At 40.6% G+C, this 16,020-nt stretch overlaps 1 protein-coding gene across 21 annotated transcripts in view; it reads left to right on the forward strand.

Moving 5' to 3' along the window:
• WASF1 (WASP family member 1) overlaps positions 1–15,613 on the forward strand; it is a 189,569-nt gene extending 173,956 nt beyond the window's left edge. For all 21 annotated transcript variants that reach the window (XM_039528355.1, XM_039528344.1, XM_039528357.1 and 18 more), the window contains 6 exons: positions 3,394–3,547; positions 5,111–5,228; positions 7,243–7,415; positions 9,409–9,588; positions 11,607–12,217; positions 15,431–15,613. In XM_039528355.1, coding sequence (XP_039384289.1) covers positions 3,394–3,547; positions 5,111–5,228; positions 7,243–7,415; positions 9,409–9,588; positions 11,607–12,217; positions 15,431–15,588 — 1,394 coding nt within the window. In that variant the 3' untranslated portion in view covers positions 15,589–15,613. The remainder of the gene's footprint in view (positions 1–3,393; positions 3,548–5,110; positions 5,229–7,242; positions 7,416–9,408; positions 9,589–11,606; positions 12,218–15,430) is intronic.
• The last annotated feature ends 407 nt before the right edge of the window (positions 15,614–16,020 follow it).

Here is a 16,020-nt window from a genome sequence, read left to right on the forward strand (position 1 = left end):
GAACAGTCCCACTTCGTCACAGATCCTAAGACAAGAGTGGGGGTGGAGGGGAGAACCCGCCCCCCCGCAAAAAAACCCACCAAAAATAAAACCTCAAAAGACAAAGTGAACAAAACCATCTTTAGCCTCACAAAGAATGTCATTGATTTGGTAAGCGAGGAGAGCATTCCAAAGTTGCAGGCCCTTTGTGGAGAAAGTCCTGCCTTCTGCCCTCTTGTGATTATACAGTGGAACTACCAGCTGTTCCAGTAATACTGTTTTCAATTGCTGCGATGGGAAGGAAGTAAGGTGGCAGATAGTGCCTCAAGTAGATTGGCTTTTATACGCTGATACTAGGGCTGTTGATTAATAGCCATTAACTCAAGCGATTAATTAAAAAAATTAATCACGATTAATCACAGTTTTAATTGCACTATTAAACAATAGAATACCAATTGAAATGTATTAAATATTTTGGATGTTTTTCTAAAATTTCATATAGATTGTATTCTGTGTTGTATTGTAAACTGTAGTGCAATCTCTTTGTCGTGAAAGTGCAGCTTACAAATGTAGATTTCTTTTTGTTACATGACTGCACTCAAAAACAAAACCGTGTAAAACTTCAGAGCCTACAAGTCCATTCAGTCCTACTTCTTGTTCAGCCAATCGCTAAGACAAACAAGTTTGTTTACATTTAAGGGAGATAATGCTGCCCGCTTCTTATTTACACTGTCACCTGAAAGTGAGAACAGGCATTTGCATGGCACTTTCATAGATGGCATTGCAAGGTATTTACATGCCAGATACACTAAACATTAATATACCCCTTCATGCTTCGGCCACCATTCCAGAGGACATGCTTCCATGCTGATGATGCTCATTAAAAAAATAAGCGTTAATTAAATTTCTGACTGAACTCCTTGGGCAGAATTGTATGTCCCCTGCTCTGTTTCACCCACATTCTGCCATATATTTTCTGTTATAGCAGTTTCGGATGATGACCCAGCACATGTTGTTCATTTTAAGAACACTTTCACTGCAAATTTGACAAAACGCAAAGAAGGTACCAATGTGAGATTTCTAAAGATAGCTACAGCACTCGACCCAAATGTTTAAGAATCTGAAGTGCCTTCCAAAATCTGAGAGGGACGAGGTGTGGAGCTTGCTTTCAGAAGTCTTAAAAGAGCAACACTCCAATGCGGAAACTACAGAACCTGAACAACAACAACAACAACAAAAAATTCTGCTGGTTGGATCTGATTCAGATAATGAAAATGAACACGTCAGTCCACACTGCTTTGGATTGTTATCGAGCAGAACCTGTCATCAGCATGGATGCATGTCTTCTGGAATGGTGATTGAAGCATGAAGGGACATATAAATCTTTAGCGCATCTGTCACATAAATATCTTGCGACGCCAGCTACAACAGTGCCACGAGAACTCCTGTTCTCACTTTCAGGTTACATTGCAAACAAGAAGTGGGCAGCATTATCTTCTGCAAATGTAAACAAACTTGTTTGTCTGAATGATTGGCTGAACAAGTAGGACTGTGTGGACTTGCAGGGTATAAAATTTTACATTGTTTTATTTTTGAATGGAAGCTTTTTGTAGGTAATTCTACATTTGTAGGTTCAACTCTCATGATAAAGAGATTGCATTACAGTACTTGTATTAGGTGAATTGAAAAATACTATTTCTGTTGTTTTTTACAGTGCAAATACTTGTAATAAAAAATAAATATAAAGTGAGCACTCTACACTTTGTATTCTGTGTTGTAATTGAAATCAATATAATTGAAATCAGTATATTTGAAAATGTAGAAAACATCCAAAAATATTTAAAGAAATGGTATTCTATTATTAACAGTGCGATTAATTGCGCAATTAATCGCGATTAATTTTTTAATCGCTTGACAGCCCTAGCTAATACGCTACAGAAATCAGACTGAAGAAAACCCTTAAAATGTAATCATATGCACTCTTTTTTTAATCATTATTTTAAAAGACTGTAGTGACATTTCTGAATGTGTGAGGAGGGATCCTGGAACAATTTTTATAGAAGGGGTGCTGAGAGCCATTGAACCAAACTGTTCCAGCACCTGTGTGCGTGAGGCTGCGGGACCGCCAGAAAAAAAAACAAATTTCTAGTGGGGACGAGGGGAGAAACACAAATCTGTTTCTTTAAATATTAACAGGACTGAAAGTTCTGTTCAAAAATCAACTTTTTATTACTTAGATTAAATTTGCCTTGTTGCAGTATAGAATGATTTTGAAGAGAAAAAACACCACAGATTGCTGGTATAGGTTGTACTCCTTTTATTTGTCAAATCTGAAAAACTGACATTAGTTGGGGGGGGGGGGGGGGCGGGGGAAGAGGCCAAGTAGGCAACTGGACTCCATGGGAGGAGTGTTTGGAAATAAGGGAAGGAGAAAGATGTGATGTTGAACTATTCCATGAATTTGCATTGCATATGTCATCTGTGGCCATCATTTTTTTCAATTAACCTTCTGAGGCTCCTAAGGTTGTATAATAATATAAAATGTCACATTGACCTTCATCTTGATTATTGGCTAAGGATTTATTAAACATATATGCTAGTTATGAATCAGTGTTTAAGCTTATCACTGTTACACGGGGCTCTTGCCCATTCTCTTTATTTGAAACTTGCATACTAAACATTACCGGACTTTTAAAAGTATGTTGGTAGTTACAAGAAATTAAGTTACCTTGAAAAGTCACATCCTGATTCAGAAATCTGTTTAGAAAGATATTTTACTGGTTTCATGGAATGGAATGGAAGAGAGCAAACTATTTACCAGAAAGTTCCATTGACTTCAATGGAACATGCTTAAGTGCTTTGCTAAATTGCATCTTCGGCGGGACTTCAGCGGCAGTGCTGCAGATGCTAGGCGTGCAAATTTGTCTCTATTCCTGTTAAGGAGAGCTAAAGGCAGGAGCCCCCACATTAAGATGAGCCAGCTTTTTGTACCATAGGATCATGAAATGGAATGGGTTAACTTTAGCAGGTACCTCTGAAATCTAGAACCACATTTTTTGTGGCTGTGGTGGTTCAGCTGGGATAAAGTCAACTTGTCAGGAAAAACAGAATTCTGTTACCAACCTGAGTCCAAGTGAGCAAAAGTTTCCTGTGATAAGTCACTGATAATACAACAGAACATACAATACATATTTTCATGTTGTCTGACTATATCACTAAAAGCTATATGACATTATATTTCACTGTAAAACTGGGGTGCTAATATGACAAATAAATAATTAATAGTAATGCTTACCACTTATAAAATGCTTCACAAGTTCACAGTGATTTTCCAGCATTAGTATAATGAATCAGATAGATGCAACCAAATCAAGTGTTAGCAACTCTTTTTTTTATTTTGATGTCCCCTTTCAGTGTCATTGCAGGATATTACAATGAGAAAAGCTTTCCGGAGTTCCACAATTCAAGATCAGCAGCTGTTTGACCGCAAGACTCTGCCTATTCCTTTGCAGGAGACTTATGACACTTGTGAACAACCTCCCCCACTCAACATACTCACCCCTTACAGGTAAGTGTGAAAAAATCAGGGGGAAAAAAACCTTTTTTCCCCCCCAGTGACTTATAGCAATATTCTGACAACCTTACTCATGTTGAGTAGTACCATAGTCTTGGAGTAGTGCCATCCACTACTTGAGGAGTAAGGATGGCAAAATCTGGCCATCAACATTAATACTACTGTGAATGTTATGCCCAGCTAACACTGGTAAGAAAAGCCATTCTAAAGCTCCATATATTTGTTAAACACTGTTTCTACTGAAAAAGAGAAGGAAAGTTAAAGCTATATTCCTTTAAAGATGCATTCTGTTTCTGCCAAGGAGTACTGGATAGTGTATACACTCCTGTGACTTGAATCTCATATGCTGTGACCAATTTCACAATAGCATCTATGAGAAAAGGAAAAAAATAATTCCAAAAGGAATGTGCATTGTTACCATGTTCAGTGGTTTCTGGCAGAGCACAGTCAAAACCACATTTCATTCTAAGACTTGATACAGCAAAATTAATTGGAAACAAATTATTCTCTTCCTGTGACATTGATATTCAAGGTAAATTTGATGCCGAAGAGCACATAATAAAATGGAAAAGACATTGCTTTTTAGTCCATTACAGGTTTCTATTTGTTGGATAATAATAATATAACATGACAGTTAGTAAGAACCTAATTTAAAAAAAAACAAACAGGTCATTACACTGTTGTGGTTAGTACAAAAAATGAGCTGAGGGTTTGTTGCTTCCCTAAAATTATGCTGACTGCCTATTTACATGAAAAACTGGTCCCTCAACTTGTACTTACTGTTTTGGGAGATAAATTAGAGTCACATTTTAAAACAATTTAGGGCGAGTGGGTTCATTTATTCGGGACACTTGTTATCCCACAACTAGCATTAAAGCTTATTTCTAAAATAAGGATCTGACTAGAAGGAATGAGGGGGGAGGAAGGTTTTAGAGGCACCAACATGAGAATATTAGTACTGGAAATAACTAACTGAAATAATAAAAGCTGAGCATACAGAGGAAGAGAGAGATCAGAAAATATTGCTCCCACAGTGTTATCCTCAGAAGCAAGGTGTCTAGATTTTCCAGCATAAAGGTTTAATACAAAAAGCAGGAGAATTAGTCTATCATAGATTCCTAGCCTCAATAGAGCTGTTTGCAGATCTTATAAGTCAAAAGGGACCCCTAAAATGCTCTAGCAAACTACAACAGGAGAAAAAGTGACTTCACTGAGGTAGACTTTACCCTGTAAAATACACATCATCTTTTCTTCTTTCAGTTCTGTTTTTTGAGAGTCTCCAAATCAATCTGGCTAACCATGTTAGAGAGGCTTATTTATTTATCTTTAACATGTGTAATGATCTTTAGTATAATTTTAAATCTAATTATTATGCATCAGGTAAACTTATGTGTTGCAATAATTTTTTTGATAATGTACTTGAGGCAAAAACCCTGATTAGTGTGTTTAAAAATGATGGCTGCAGCTACCTAATAAGCTGTCTTTACATTGCCTCAGCATTTAGTCCCATGTGCTACCAAATAAACAGTATGTTCTATCTTGATAAATTTACCTCAGAGATGACGGAAAAGAAGGTTTGAAGTTTTACACCAATCCTTCATATTTCTTTGATCTATGGAAAGAAAAGATGTTGCAGGACACCGAGGACAAGAGAAAGGAAAAGAGAAAGCAGAAGGTATTATGTTCCAAGCTAAATAGCTGTGGGTTATGTTTGCTTGCACATATGATACTTCAGTGGTTCTGCAATTTAAAAAGTTCAGTTCTTTACATAGACAAATAGAGTTTTTTCAAGCATATCGAAACTGGCTCAACATCATTCAATTCAATCAATTTTTCCTTGCCTTTTAAATAAGACACCATTAAAAGAGCCCAGGGTTTTAATGCCGTCTCACCATAGTTAACAGCAGGTTTACCAAATGTTATGAATTCCTCACAACAGTAAAAAAGCTCTTACAAGAAATACAACAAGAATCCAAGGATGTCTCTGGAGTCTTCTTTTAAAATATGAATTCCCAACAGTTTTATAGAGGGTGTTGCTTGGAACCTTTTTGAGAAATGTTTACTATAAATTAGCATTAATATGGCAGAAAGGGAACATTTTAATTGTAAAGAAAGGATAAAAAAACTGAAGGGAAGCACTGCTACATGCTTATTTTTTGCCATTTATATTCTACATATTTCATAGCATAAGTATGGTATCGTGTAGAATGCAAATATGAGAGGCAGATTCAGAATCTCATTTAAGACATATTTCAAGCCAGATTAGGGTGACCAGACGTCCCGATTTTATCGGGACTGTCCCGATATTTGCTTGTTTGTCCCGCGTCCCGACCAATGTTAGGTCGGGACACTGGACAAACAAGCAAAGGCTCCGGAGCCCGAAGGGCTCGCGCCCTCCCCTGCCCCGACTCCGCCCCGTCCTTCCCCCATTGGATCCTTCCCCAAATCCTCGCCCCCATCCCCGCCCCCTCACTGCCCCATTGTCTCCCTCCCCAAATCCCCACCTCTTTCCAAGCATGCCATGCCCAGGAGACTCAGGGGAGTGCGGGGCCGGGGTGAGTGTGAGTCTGGCCTGGCCCCGAGCAGACAGGACTCGTGGAGGGAGAGTAGGGGGGCGGCCCGTGGGGCTAGGTGGCGTCTGTTCTCCCCACCTGGGCAGGGGACTCGGGAGCAGCTGCTGCTGCAGCTCCCACTGCTGCGGGGGGAGGAAGTGGCCAAGCACGTGGCGCTCGGCGGCTGCGGCTTTGGTGCCCGGGCCCGAACCCCCAGAGCCCGGGCCTGCTGCGGGGCAGCGCGCACACTGCGCTCAGCCCCTGGCCAGTCGCATCTGGGCTGGCTGCCCAGCTGGTGCAATCCCGTGGCGGAGGCATCGGCAGCCCAGTCCCGTTCGTTCCCCTGCAGGACCCGAGCGGGATGCGGGGGGCTGGGGCCCGCTGCCCCCACTCCGAGGCCGCCCGCAGGATTGCACCAGCTGGGCAGCCAGCCCAGACGCGAGTGGCCAGGGGCTGGGTATGCGCAGCGTGTGCGCTGGATCCCCGCAGCAGGCCCGGGCTCGGGGGATTTGTGGGCGCCAGAGCCGCAGCTGCTGAGCTTGGCCAGCGGCCGCTTCCTCCCCCCGCGGCAGTGGGAGCTGCAGCAGCGGCTGCTCCCGAGTCCTGCTGCCCAGGTGCGGAGAACAGCCGCTGCCTGGCCCCGCAGGCCACCCCGTACTCTCCCTCCAGATACCGTGCCTGAGTCCTGCCTGCTCGGGGCCAGGCTGGACTCACACTCACCCCGGCCCCGTGCTCCCCTGAGTCTCCCGGGCCTCCCTCCAGCGCTTGCGGAGGAAGGAGGAATCGGGGGTGGGGGATTTTTTTTTTTTTTTTTTGCTCTGCCGCCATTTTTTCCCCCTCTGCCCCCGCCCCGCCCCCCCGCGTCCCGATATTTGACCTGGGTGATCTGGTCACCCTAAGCCAGATTAGATTTAGATTTTGAATGAACTTAGTACCATCATTTGGTTATTCTTTAGCTAAGTATCGTATAAAACTGAAGTGTTTCCCTCTATTACGCCTTCATTTCCTGTTCTGGTTTGAATAATTTTTTTTCTTGCACTAGAATCAAGTTTTTTCTCTCTCTCTCTGTTTTGTAACTGATTTTAAAATCATTCCTCTTTAAAAAGACTGTCAGTTTTGTTTGCATAACTCTTACAGCAGAAAAATCTAGATCGCCCTCATGAACCGGAAAAAGTGCCCAGGGCGCCTCATGACAGACGGCGAGAGTGGCAGAAGTTAGCCCAAGGTCCAGAACTTGCTGAGGATGACGCTAATCTCTTACATAAGCACATTGAAGTTGCTAATGGCCCAGCCTCGCATTTCGACCCAAGGTTTCTTTTGTTTCGTTCCTTCCTTTATTTTGAGACATTCATCTTACCCTTGGCTAAATATATTTATGATGTAAATGACTGTATATGTGGTGCAGTACTCAGAATGCAGTGGTGATAACAGAATTGCCTCTACCAAAAGAGAATTTTGAAGTTCTTTCACCCAGGTGTTTTAAAGGGTTTATTATTACCTTGTCATTTTAAAGAATAATTTGTATCTCTGGAATTCATTGTTATGGGGAATGTGGAGGTGTGTGTCATTGTTACCCATTTATCAGTCTAATATCATTGGTGTAGGCTTGCACACAGATTTGTCACTGTATTTCAGTCCTGACCTACAACAACCCCTGTTATTCTAGTCTTCTGATTTACTTGTGCAGAAACTGCCAGTATTATGTGGTGGTTTTGTGATGTGAACAAATTATCCACTTGGATGAGATCACTGAACTTATTTACTCTTGCCTGAATCTAGAATTTGATTGAAGTTTCTGCAAACCTTAACATGCTAAATTCTCTTTTCATAATATACTTCTGCAGGTGGCTGACGATAGCATTTCAGGTGACATACCTGTGGTGTTTGTGCAAAACCAAAAGCATGTAACCAACTGAGGAACTGTACTAGGAAAGAGAGCTGACACTCAAATAACATTTATCTTGAAAATTAAAAAGAAATAGGGTTGTTTTTTTGGGGGGGGTGCTTGTTTTTTTGTTCAGCCTTTTAAATAAGACATTTTTTAAGATTATCTGGTAGCCCTATTAATAGTTGTTGCCTGCTGCAGACTGTAGGATCCAGGATGTTGTGTCTGAAATAAAGAACCTGCCTATTGAGAACTCTGACCTAGTAAAAACTCTACTTACAATGATGTAGAATGAAAAGTCAAAAATGGTTTCAAGTGCATTTCAATTTGTAATTTACAACTCAGGTTATGATGAAACCCTCCTTAAAGTGCGGCTCTTCTGTGAAAAAAACCACATAGGTGTATTCCACTGTGTTAGCTCCCCATAATGAGTATATCACCCTCCCTGCCACACCCCTCATGCAAGTGTGTGCCTGATTCCACAGCAGAGTGATTGCAGAACCACTTGAAACCTCAGAGCCCCAAAGATCAACAGTGACTCTCTAATACTGTGCTTAGACATTACAGTCATGAGCACTATCCAGAAACCTACAGTGGTACCACCAGCAGTTAGAAAGTGTTCTGCAAACACTTTTCCTCTGACTTCAGAGAAATTGTGATCTTTATCAACATTTTAATTCAACAGTTACATCTGTAAACATTTCGTAATTGGTGTTGGATCAGATCTTTAAGACAAAAGCAGGGGTTGATTTTAACAGTAGATTGAAGTATTTTAAGCTGTTGGATGAGTTATCTTCATTTCACTGCTACAACATTATAGTACACTTTAAGTTACCTTGTTAAAGTATATTAGCTTGCAACATTGCGTTTGGGAGGAGATCAGGTCAACTCTACTTTAAGTTGTGTGGCCACAAGACAGTCAAACACAGTAATGCCTTGATAAAATGGTTTATAAAACTGTTAGAAGTACTACAATATGTGATGTATTGCTATACAATTTAGGAAAGTAGTAAAATAATGTTTGCATATGAAAAGATTTTGAATCACAAACCACTACAGGCACATGACTGTTTCATACTGTAAACCTGTTTCTAATAACACTGTTATATTTGTTTAATTCAGTAAAGTCTGAATAATAAACACTAACATCACAGACACATACTATAGGAATTGTATGGTTTACCAATGGAAAACCGTTTAACATTTGAACTGCAGTAGGGCAGAAAGGGAAAAGAAACAAGATTAAAAACCACAGTTCGATTGGCATCTCTTGTGCAGAGAGGGAATTTAATTCAGAGATCAAACTGAAGTATAATACAGTAGCTAAGCTAAGTAATGAATGATTTCTACTAATGCATGTGTCTGTGATCATCAGCAAGACCATTTTTAAGTGGAAAATGTCCTTTGTTTTTTCTTAGACCTCAGCCATATGTGGATCATATGGATGGATCCTACTCCCTTTCTGCATTACCCTATAGTCAGATGACTGAACTTCTGAGCAGAGCTGAGGAGCGAGTGTTGGTCAGACCACATGAGCCACCACCCCCTCCACCAATGCATGGTGCAGGGGATGTGAAACCCATACCTCCTTGTATTAGGTAAGGAGTCCAGTTTGGAACAACTTTCCAACAATAAACTGACGTACATCTCTGAAAAAGGTACAGATATGCAAGACTTTGCTTTGAAGAAGCAAGCAGTATCATCATTGTACTTGATTTCAGCCCAGAGAGCAACATAGACCAGAGGTTCTCAGACTGGGTGGAGGGCTGACCTGGGCGGGATGTGTGCAATGTATTCTAGGGGGCATGAGAAGCTTTAGGTGGGAAACGGACTGTGCGTATTTTACCCACAGCAATGAATAACTAGCAAATCTGATTCCTCCAGACATATCAGGTTCTCAGATGGCACCGTTCATTTTGACAGATTTCGGTTAAGCTTGCATAGCATTGTACAAAGTCGTTTGTTACTATCTGTATGTTATTCCATTTGTTACAATGCAGTCTGCACATTTAATTGTAAGTTTCGACCACAGTCACAGTTTTCCTTTTGCTCTTATTACAATGGATCGTTGGCTCTGTTTGAATTAATGGCTTACTGGTTTTAGTATTTAGTCACAGTTGCACATTAATTTTTTTTTAATCGGTATATGTACTTGTGTGGTGGGGGGGTGTAAACTACAGACAGAGAGCGGCGGTGCGATCAAATAACTTTGAAAACCATTGACAGACAATAGTCTACAAAACAGATGATTAAATTATAGATATTTCTCTCTTAGTTTATTTTTCTGATTCTTTATGTCTTTGTATTCCAATATTCCATCCAGTGTTAGAATCTAAACCAATCATCCTGACAGTATTTTTCCACGTAACTTCATATCCAAGCAAAGTCATACTTTATGGATTAGATTTTTATAGGGTTCCTCTTATCTTTATCTGGAATATACAAGAGTAGATCTAGATTATGTTGTTACGTCAGCAAAATATTTTCATCTCTGTCTAAATGAAAGTATTTCACTATCCAAGGAACATACACAGAAATATACCTCTTTTATTGGGTTAACATTTGTTATGAGTGTTACATTTTCCTACCTGAGTATTCTGATTGAGAAATTCCTCTAGCAGCTTGTACTTTAAAAAATAACATTTGCAGTCATCTCTTGTCTCTTTGAGGACTGAAAAGGTCACTGAACTAGACAGGAGTGTCTTATGTGTAGATATACTCCTCTGTAGCTATGCATGACTGATCTTGTACGGTACCACTGGACCTGTCAATGAACTTAAACCCATATCTCAGTTTCAAAGTTATTTTATCTAGTTAATCATTCCATAAAAATAGTCCCTTTAGAACAGGGCTTTCAAACAATTAAAAAAAAAATGGTGATTAATTGTGAGATTTAAAAAATAACTGCAATAAATCACAGTTTTAGTTGTACAGTTAATACATTTATATAAATATTTTTGGATTTTTCTACATTTTCAAATATAACAGAATACAAAGTGTACAGTGCTTATTTTATATTATTTTTATTACAAATATTTGCACTGTAAAAACGATAAACATGCTGATGACATGTTCATTTTCATCATTTGAGTCAGATGCCACCAACAGAAGGTGGTTCCGGTTCTGTAGTTTCTGCATGTTCCACACCTTGTCTCACTCAGATTTTGGAAGGCACTTCAGGTTCTTAAATCTTGGGTCGAGTGCTGTAGCTATCTTTAGAAATCTCACATTGGTACCTTCTTTGCATTTTTGTCAAATCTGCAGTGAAATCAAGACTGCCACATTCTACTAGCTTGTCCTCATACTTTGAATAAATCTCTGGCTTTACTACTATGTGTAGGGAAAATCTTACTTACTGTAGGAAATCTTAGATAAGAGAAATAAACTTGGGTATTTGCCTGAGTACATTTATAGGCTAGCAAGAAAAAGGCTGATGTATGTTCTACCCAAACAATAAAAAACTATACTGTGCCTTTAGACTGGGTAAATTTAGTTTTTATAATCCTAATTACTGATCTTAAATATTAACAAGCAAAAAAAAAAGTGAATATAATTATATTATCCAGTTTTTCCACTTTGTGGTTTTAATAACTTGCCCTACTATTGTGTATTTCAGCTCCACCACAGGTTTGATAGAAAATCGTCCTCAGTCACCAGCAACAGGCAGGACACCAGTGTTTGTGAGCCCCACCCCACCCCCTCCTCCTCCTCCTCTTCCATCTGCTTTGTCCACTTCTTCATTGAGAGCTGCAATGACTTCCACCCCTCCTCCACCCATACCTCCACCACCACCACCTCCAGCAGCTGTTTTGCAAGCACCAGCAGTGCCACCTCCACCAGCTCCTCTCCAGATTGCTCCTGGAGTTCTTCATCCAGCTCCTCCTCCAATCGCACCACCTCTAGCACAGCCCTCTCCTCCAGTCACTAGAGCTGCCCAAGTATGTGAAACTGTACCAGTTCAGCCAGTTCCACAAGCTGAAGTGCAAGGACTTCCTCCTCCCCCCCCACCTCCTCCACTGCCTCCCCCTGGCATTCGACCCTCATCTCCTGTCTCAGTTGCCACCCTCTCTCATCCTCCCACAACCATTGTTCCTGGCCCTCATGCTCCACTAATGCCTCCATCTCCACCATCCCAAGTGATTCCTGCTCCTGAACAAAAACGCCACCCATCAACTCTACCTGTAATCAGCGATGCCAGAAGCGTTCTACTGGAAGCAATACGAAAAGGTAACGTTTGGCCACTAAAAGAACAACAGAAGTTGGTCTCAGCAGTTTAATAAAACCAATGTACTTTTAACGGATGGAATAATTTACACCTCTGGAAAAAAGATTTGACAAGAGTATCTTAAATCCGGTGCTGCTTTGTATTCTGTACAATATGCAGTTTGCCAAGTAGACGAATTTTTTTCAGCTCATAATTGCACCTATCAGGAGTGTAGTAAGAGTTTTTTGTTTTGTTTTGTAACCCTGAGCTGCCTAGTGGAACAGTGGGTCCTAGAACCCTCTTGCCAATATAAGGCAGGAGAGCAAAAGGGATGGGGGAACCTTCTGGGGTAGCACCTTACTGATGCTCTCCTATCTTGCACATGCTTCACATCACAACATGTGCACTGGTGGTCTAACCATGAACCCTTAGGACTGTGGGGTGCTGGTGCATGGTTATAGGGTCTCTTCTAGTACTGCCCTGAAAACCAGTTGGAATCCTTCTCCAGTGTTTTTAGGTACAATGGGAGAGGCTTCCCCGCATCCTCTTAAACATACAGAGCAGAATTTGTACTTAGAGATATAATATGGTTTACAATAAGCAAGTGTTTTCTAGTGATTAGAGCAGAGAAGTGAGAGGGGAGAGACTCCTGGGTTATATTCCCTGCTGCAAATCATGTTAACCTCTTTATACCTCAATTTACTCAACCAACAGGACCCTGAACAGTATAAATCAAAGGGTTCTGAAGGAACTTCAGAATGAAGTAATTGAGGTGCTTTAAAACAAATGCAATCTTTCTGTGAAGTAAGCCACTATACCAGAGAACTGGATGGTAACTAATGATAAATATATCTGTACAAAAACTGGTAGGGATGATCCTGGGAATCAGACTAGTTAGCGTTGCTCTAGTACCAGTAAATGGATTGAAGTGACAACTAAAAACACAGGTATAGAACACCTACATCTAATAACTAGCATTCCTCTCTATTCTGTTAGAATTATTTGAGCAGGTCAGCAAAAAAGCATACAAGGAGAGCCCACTCGCATAATTCATTTGAATTTCTAAAAGCTTTTGACAAAATCCTACAGAAGACACTATTAAGGAAACTAAGTAACCCTGGGGGTGAAAAGTAGAGCCGAGTCACAGTTTAAAACCTGGCTAGGAGACAGGAAATGGAGTAAAAATAGATTTTTAAACTTTTGCCCTGTTGAAGACTGACTGAGTGCTCAAAGGCTTCCTACTAGAATCTTTATTGTTTAATATTGTGGAGGAACCCGTTGGCACTCCATAGTTAAGGATGAGTTCCATTTTTTGCTTAAAGCAGGGATTCAGCCTCCCCAAACTAACATTTACTCTTTGAATATAGAATGAATTTTCTGAAATTAATCAGTTAATGAGTTTGCATTAAAATCAAATTTAAAATGAGCTGTGTAAGACACAACATTTGTCAGTCTTTTCTTGTCCCAAATGATTTTAACAATAGACTTGCAAACCCTTCAAATTTCTTCAGTTAAATTCACTGAAATATATTGTGCATATACTATATACTTGGAAACAATTAGGTTGCAGTTAAGTGAAGTTATTAATGATTGTTATGATTATATAAGTTACGGTCCGCATCTGCTCACCGGTTCAGGTAACTTAAATGAGGCTTTTGTGACATTAGAAGTAACTCTACCAATCACCACCCTTTCTCTAGCTATTTCGCATGAGGAAAACTGGACATGTGTGCCAAGAATTCTAATTGGTAGGAAGTTATTTTTAAAAGGTCCATGGCCACATGCTACCTTGGACCTCAGGGTTTGAAAGGCCTCCCATGGCACTGCTGCCTCCACTGCACTGCACAACAGACAGAGGCGATGCTTCGAGGGGGGCACGCAGGGTCAAGTGCCCTCTCCCACAGCAGCCAACCAGGTGGGAAGCAGAAGGGGTGGGACCAGAGCTACTTCTGGCTGTGCTGGGACATTGCCCAGTGCAACACAGCAACTGTCTGGGAGAGTGCCTGGCTGTAGCAATGGCAGGCTGCCCCCTGCCCAGACTGGGCTTCCCAGGACCGTGGCTGAGTGAGCCGGAGCCCCCCTGCTCAGTGGCATGCTCGGAGTTGGCCCCTGTCCCCGGAAGACGCTGCTGCCCCTCCCCAGCCAGCTCTCTCCCAGGGAAGGAGCAATGACCCAGAGTGGCTCGGGCCTGCTCCCCGCCCGTCCCTGGCTGCCAGGGAGGGCAGCCACAGGTGCCAGAGGTGGGAGCCAGCACAGCGGGAGGACAGAGCACCCCTTGTCAGGTAACATGGGGCAGGGGGGAGCGCAGAGGCACAGTGTCAGGTCACATGTCCTCCACTTTAGCTGGTGCCCCTCCAGTATGGGGAGGTACCAGTCATGTATGATTCACCAGGGCAGCCGTGCTGGGGGAACTGAGGTTCCTTAAAGTGCAGACACATTGGAACTCAGACTCAGATTTCCTCATCCCTCCTTTCACATAGAGAGGGGTCTCTGTAACACACCCTTCTATACAAAAAATCAATTGCAATTGCCAGATTCACCAGTAGACTTCAGCTGTTTTGCCCTGGCCTTAAAAGTATATATATATATATTTTTAAAGATTCATACTATACACCTTCAAATTACGAGAAACATCACACAGTATTTTCTTTGGGAATGGACATTTTTAGTGTTTTATTTTTTAAACAAGGACATTCCCAAACAAAACTCTGTTAAGAGAGAATTGAGGTTGAGAGTGTGAAACTTAAGGTAAAAAATACAGCAGAGATGTTTTAATTATTTGAAAGCCTAGCATTCCAAATCAGGAAATTCAGATTTAAGATAACATACTTGGATTGCCTTTATGTGTAAAGGTACCCAAGCAACCTTAAGTGAAACCATGAAGAGAAAAAATACACAAAAAAACTATATTTAAAAATCAGTTTAATCTGGGAACACAGCTACTGAAATGTTTTGATCATAATCATATAGTTATTGTAGTGTCACTGCAGAGTTAAGGTTTTTAGGGTTTATTTCTCAGAAACATCTGCTACGAGCTACTTTCAGAGGCAGGATAGTGATTAGATGGACTTCTGATCTAGTACAGCAATTTTTTCTTAAAATGGATATAATATTAGTTACGTCTCTGACAGGCAGTGTTCTCGATCAATTTGTTTTTGTTTGCTAAGCAATTTGAGAGCTGTGGGTAAGAGTATTATGCATAAGAACAAAGAATGATTATTATGTTTGTGATTTAGGTATTCAGCTACGCAAAGTCGAAGAGCAGCGTGAACAAGAAGCTAAACATGAGCGCATTGAGAATGATGTTGCCACTATATTGTCTCGCCGCATTGCTGTGGAATACAGTGATTCAGAAGATGATTCAGAGTTTGATGAAGTGGATTGGTTGGAGTAAAATAGATACATTGATATACACTGAATGCTAATGTCCATTGTGGTGATTGTTCTTTGAAAACATTTGATGGTCATTTCTAGTGGGTTTTGTATTTTTTTTCTTTACACTACACATCATTAATCCATGTTTTTCTACTTTTCCGTTTTCTTGTAAACTACTAGCACATCTTTGAAACTAAATGTTTTACAGTGGCTTTTATTTTCTTTTTTTGAAAGAACATATTTTGTTCCAGTAGACCACTAAGTATTAAGCATGGGCAGCTGTTGGTAGAGTAGCAGTTTCAATATTTTGGCATATCTTAACTGTGCACTTTGTGAATTTTAAGTTAATGAAGGTAACTGAGATTGAAATTCCGAGGGCAGCTGTATGTACTAATGAGCCTTATTCCATTTTTGATAAATGTTTTTAAAAACCTAGCTATCAAAATATACA

Source organism: Mauremys reevesii, linkage group 3, assembly GCF_016161935.1.
Source record: "Mauremys reevesii isolate NIE-2019 linkage group 3, ASM1616193v1, whole genome shotgun sequence".
Taxonomy (NCBI): Eukaryota; Metazoa; Chordata; order Testudines; family Geoemydidae; genus Mauremys; species Mauremys reevesii.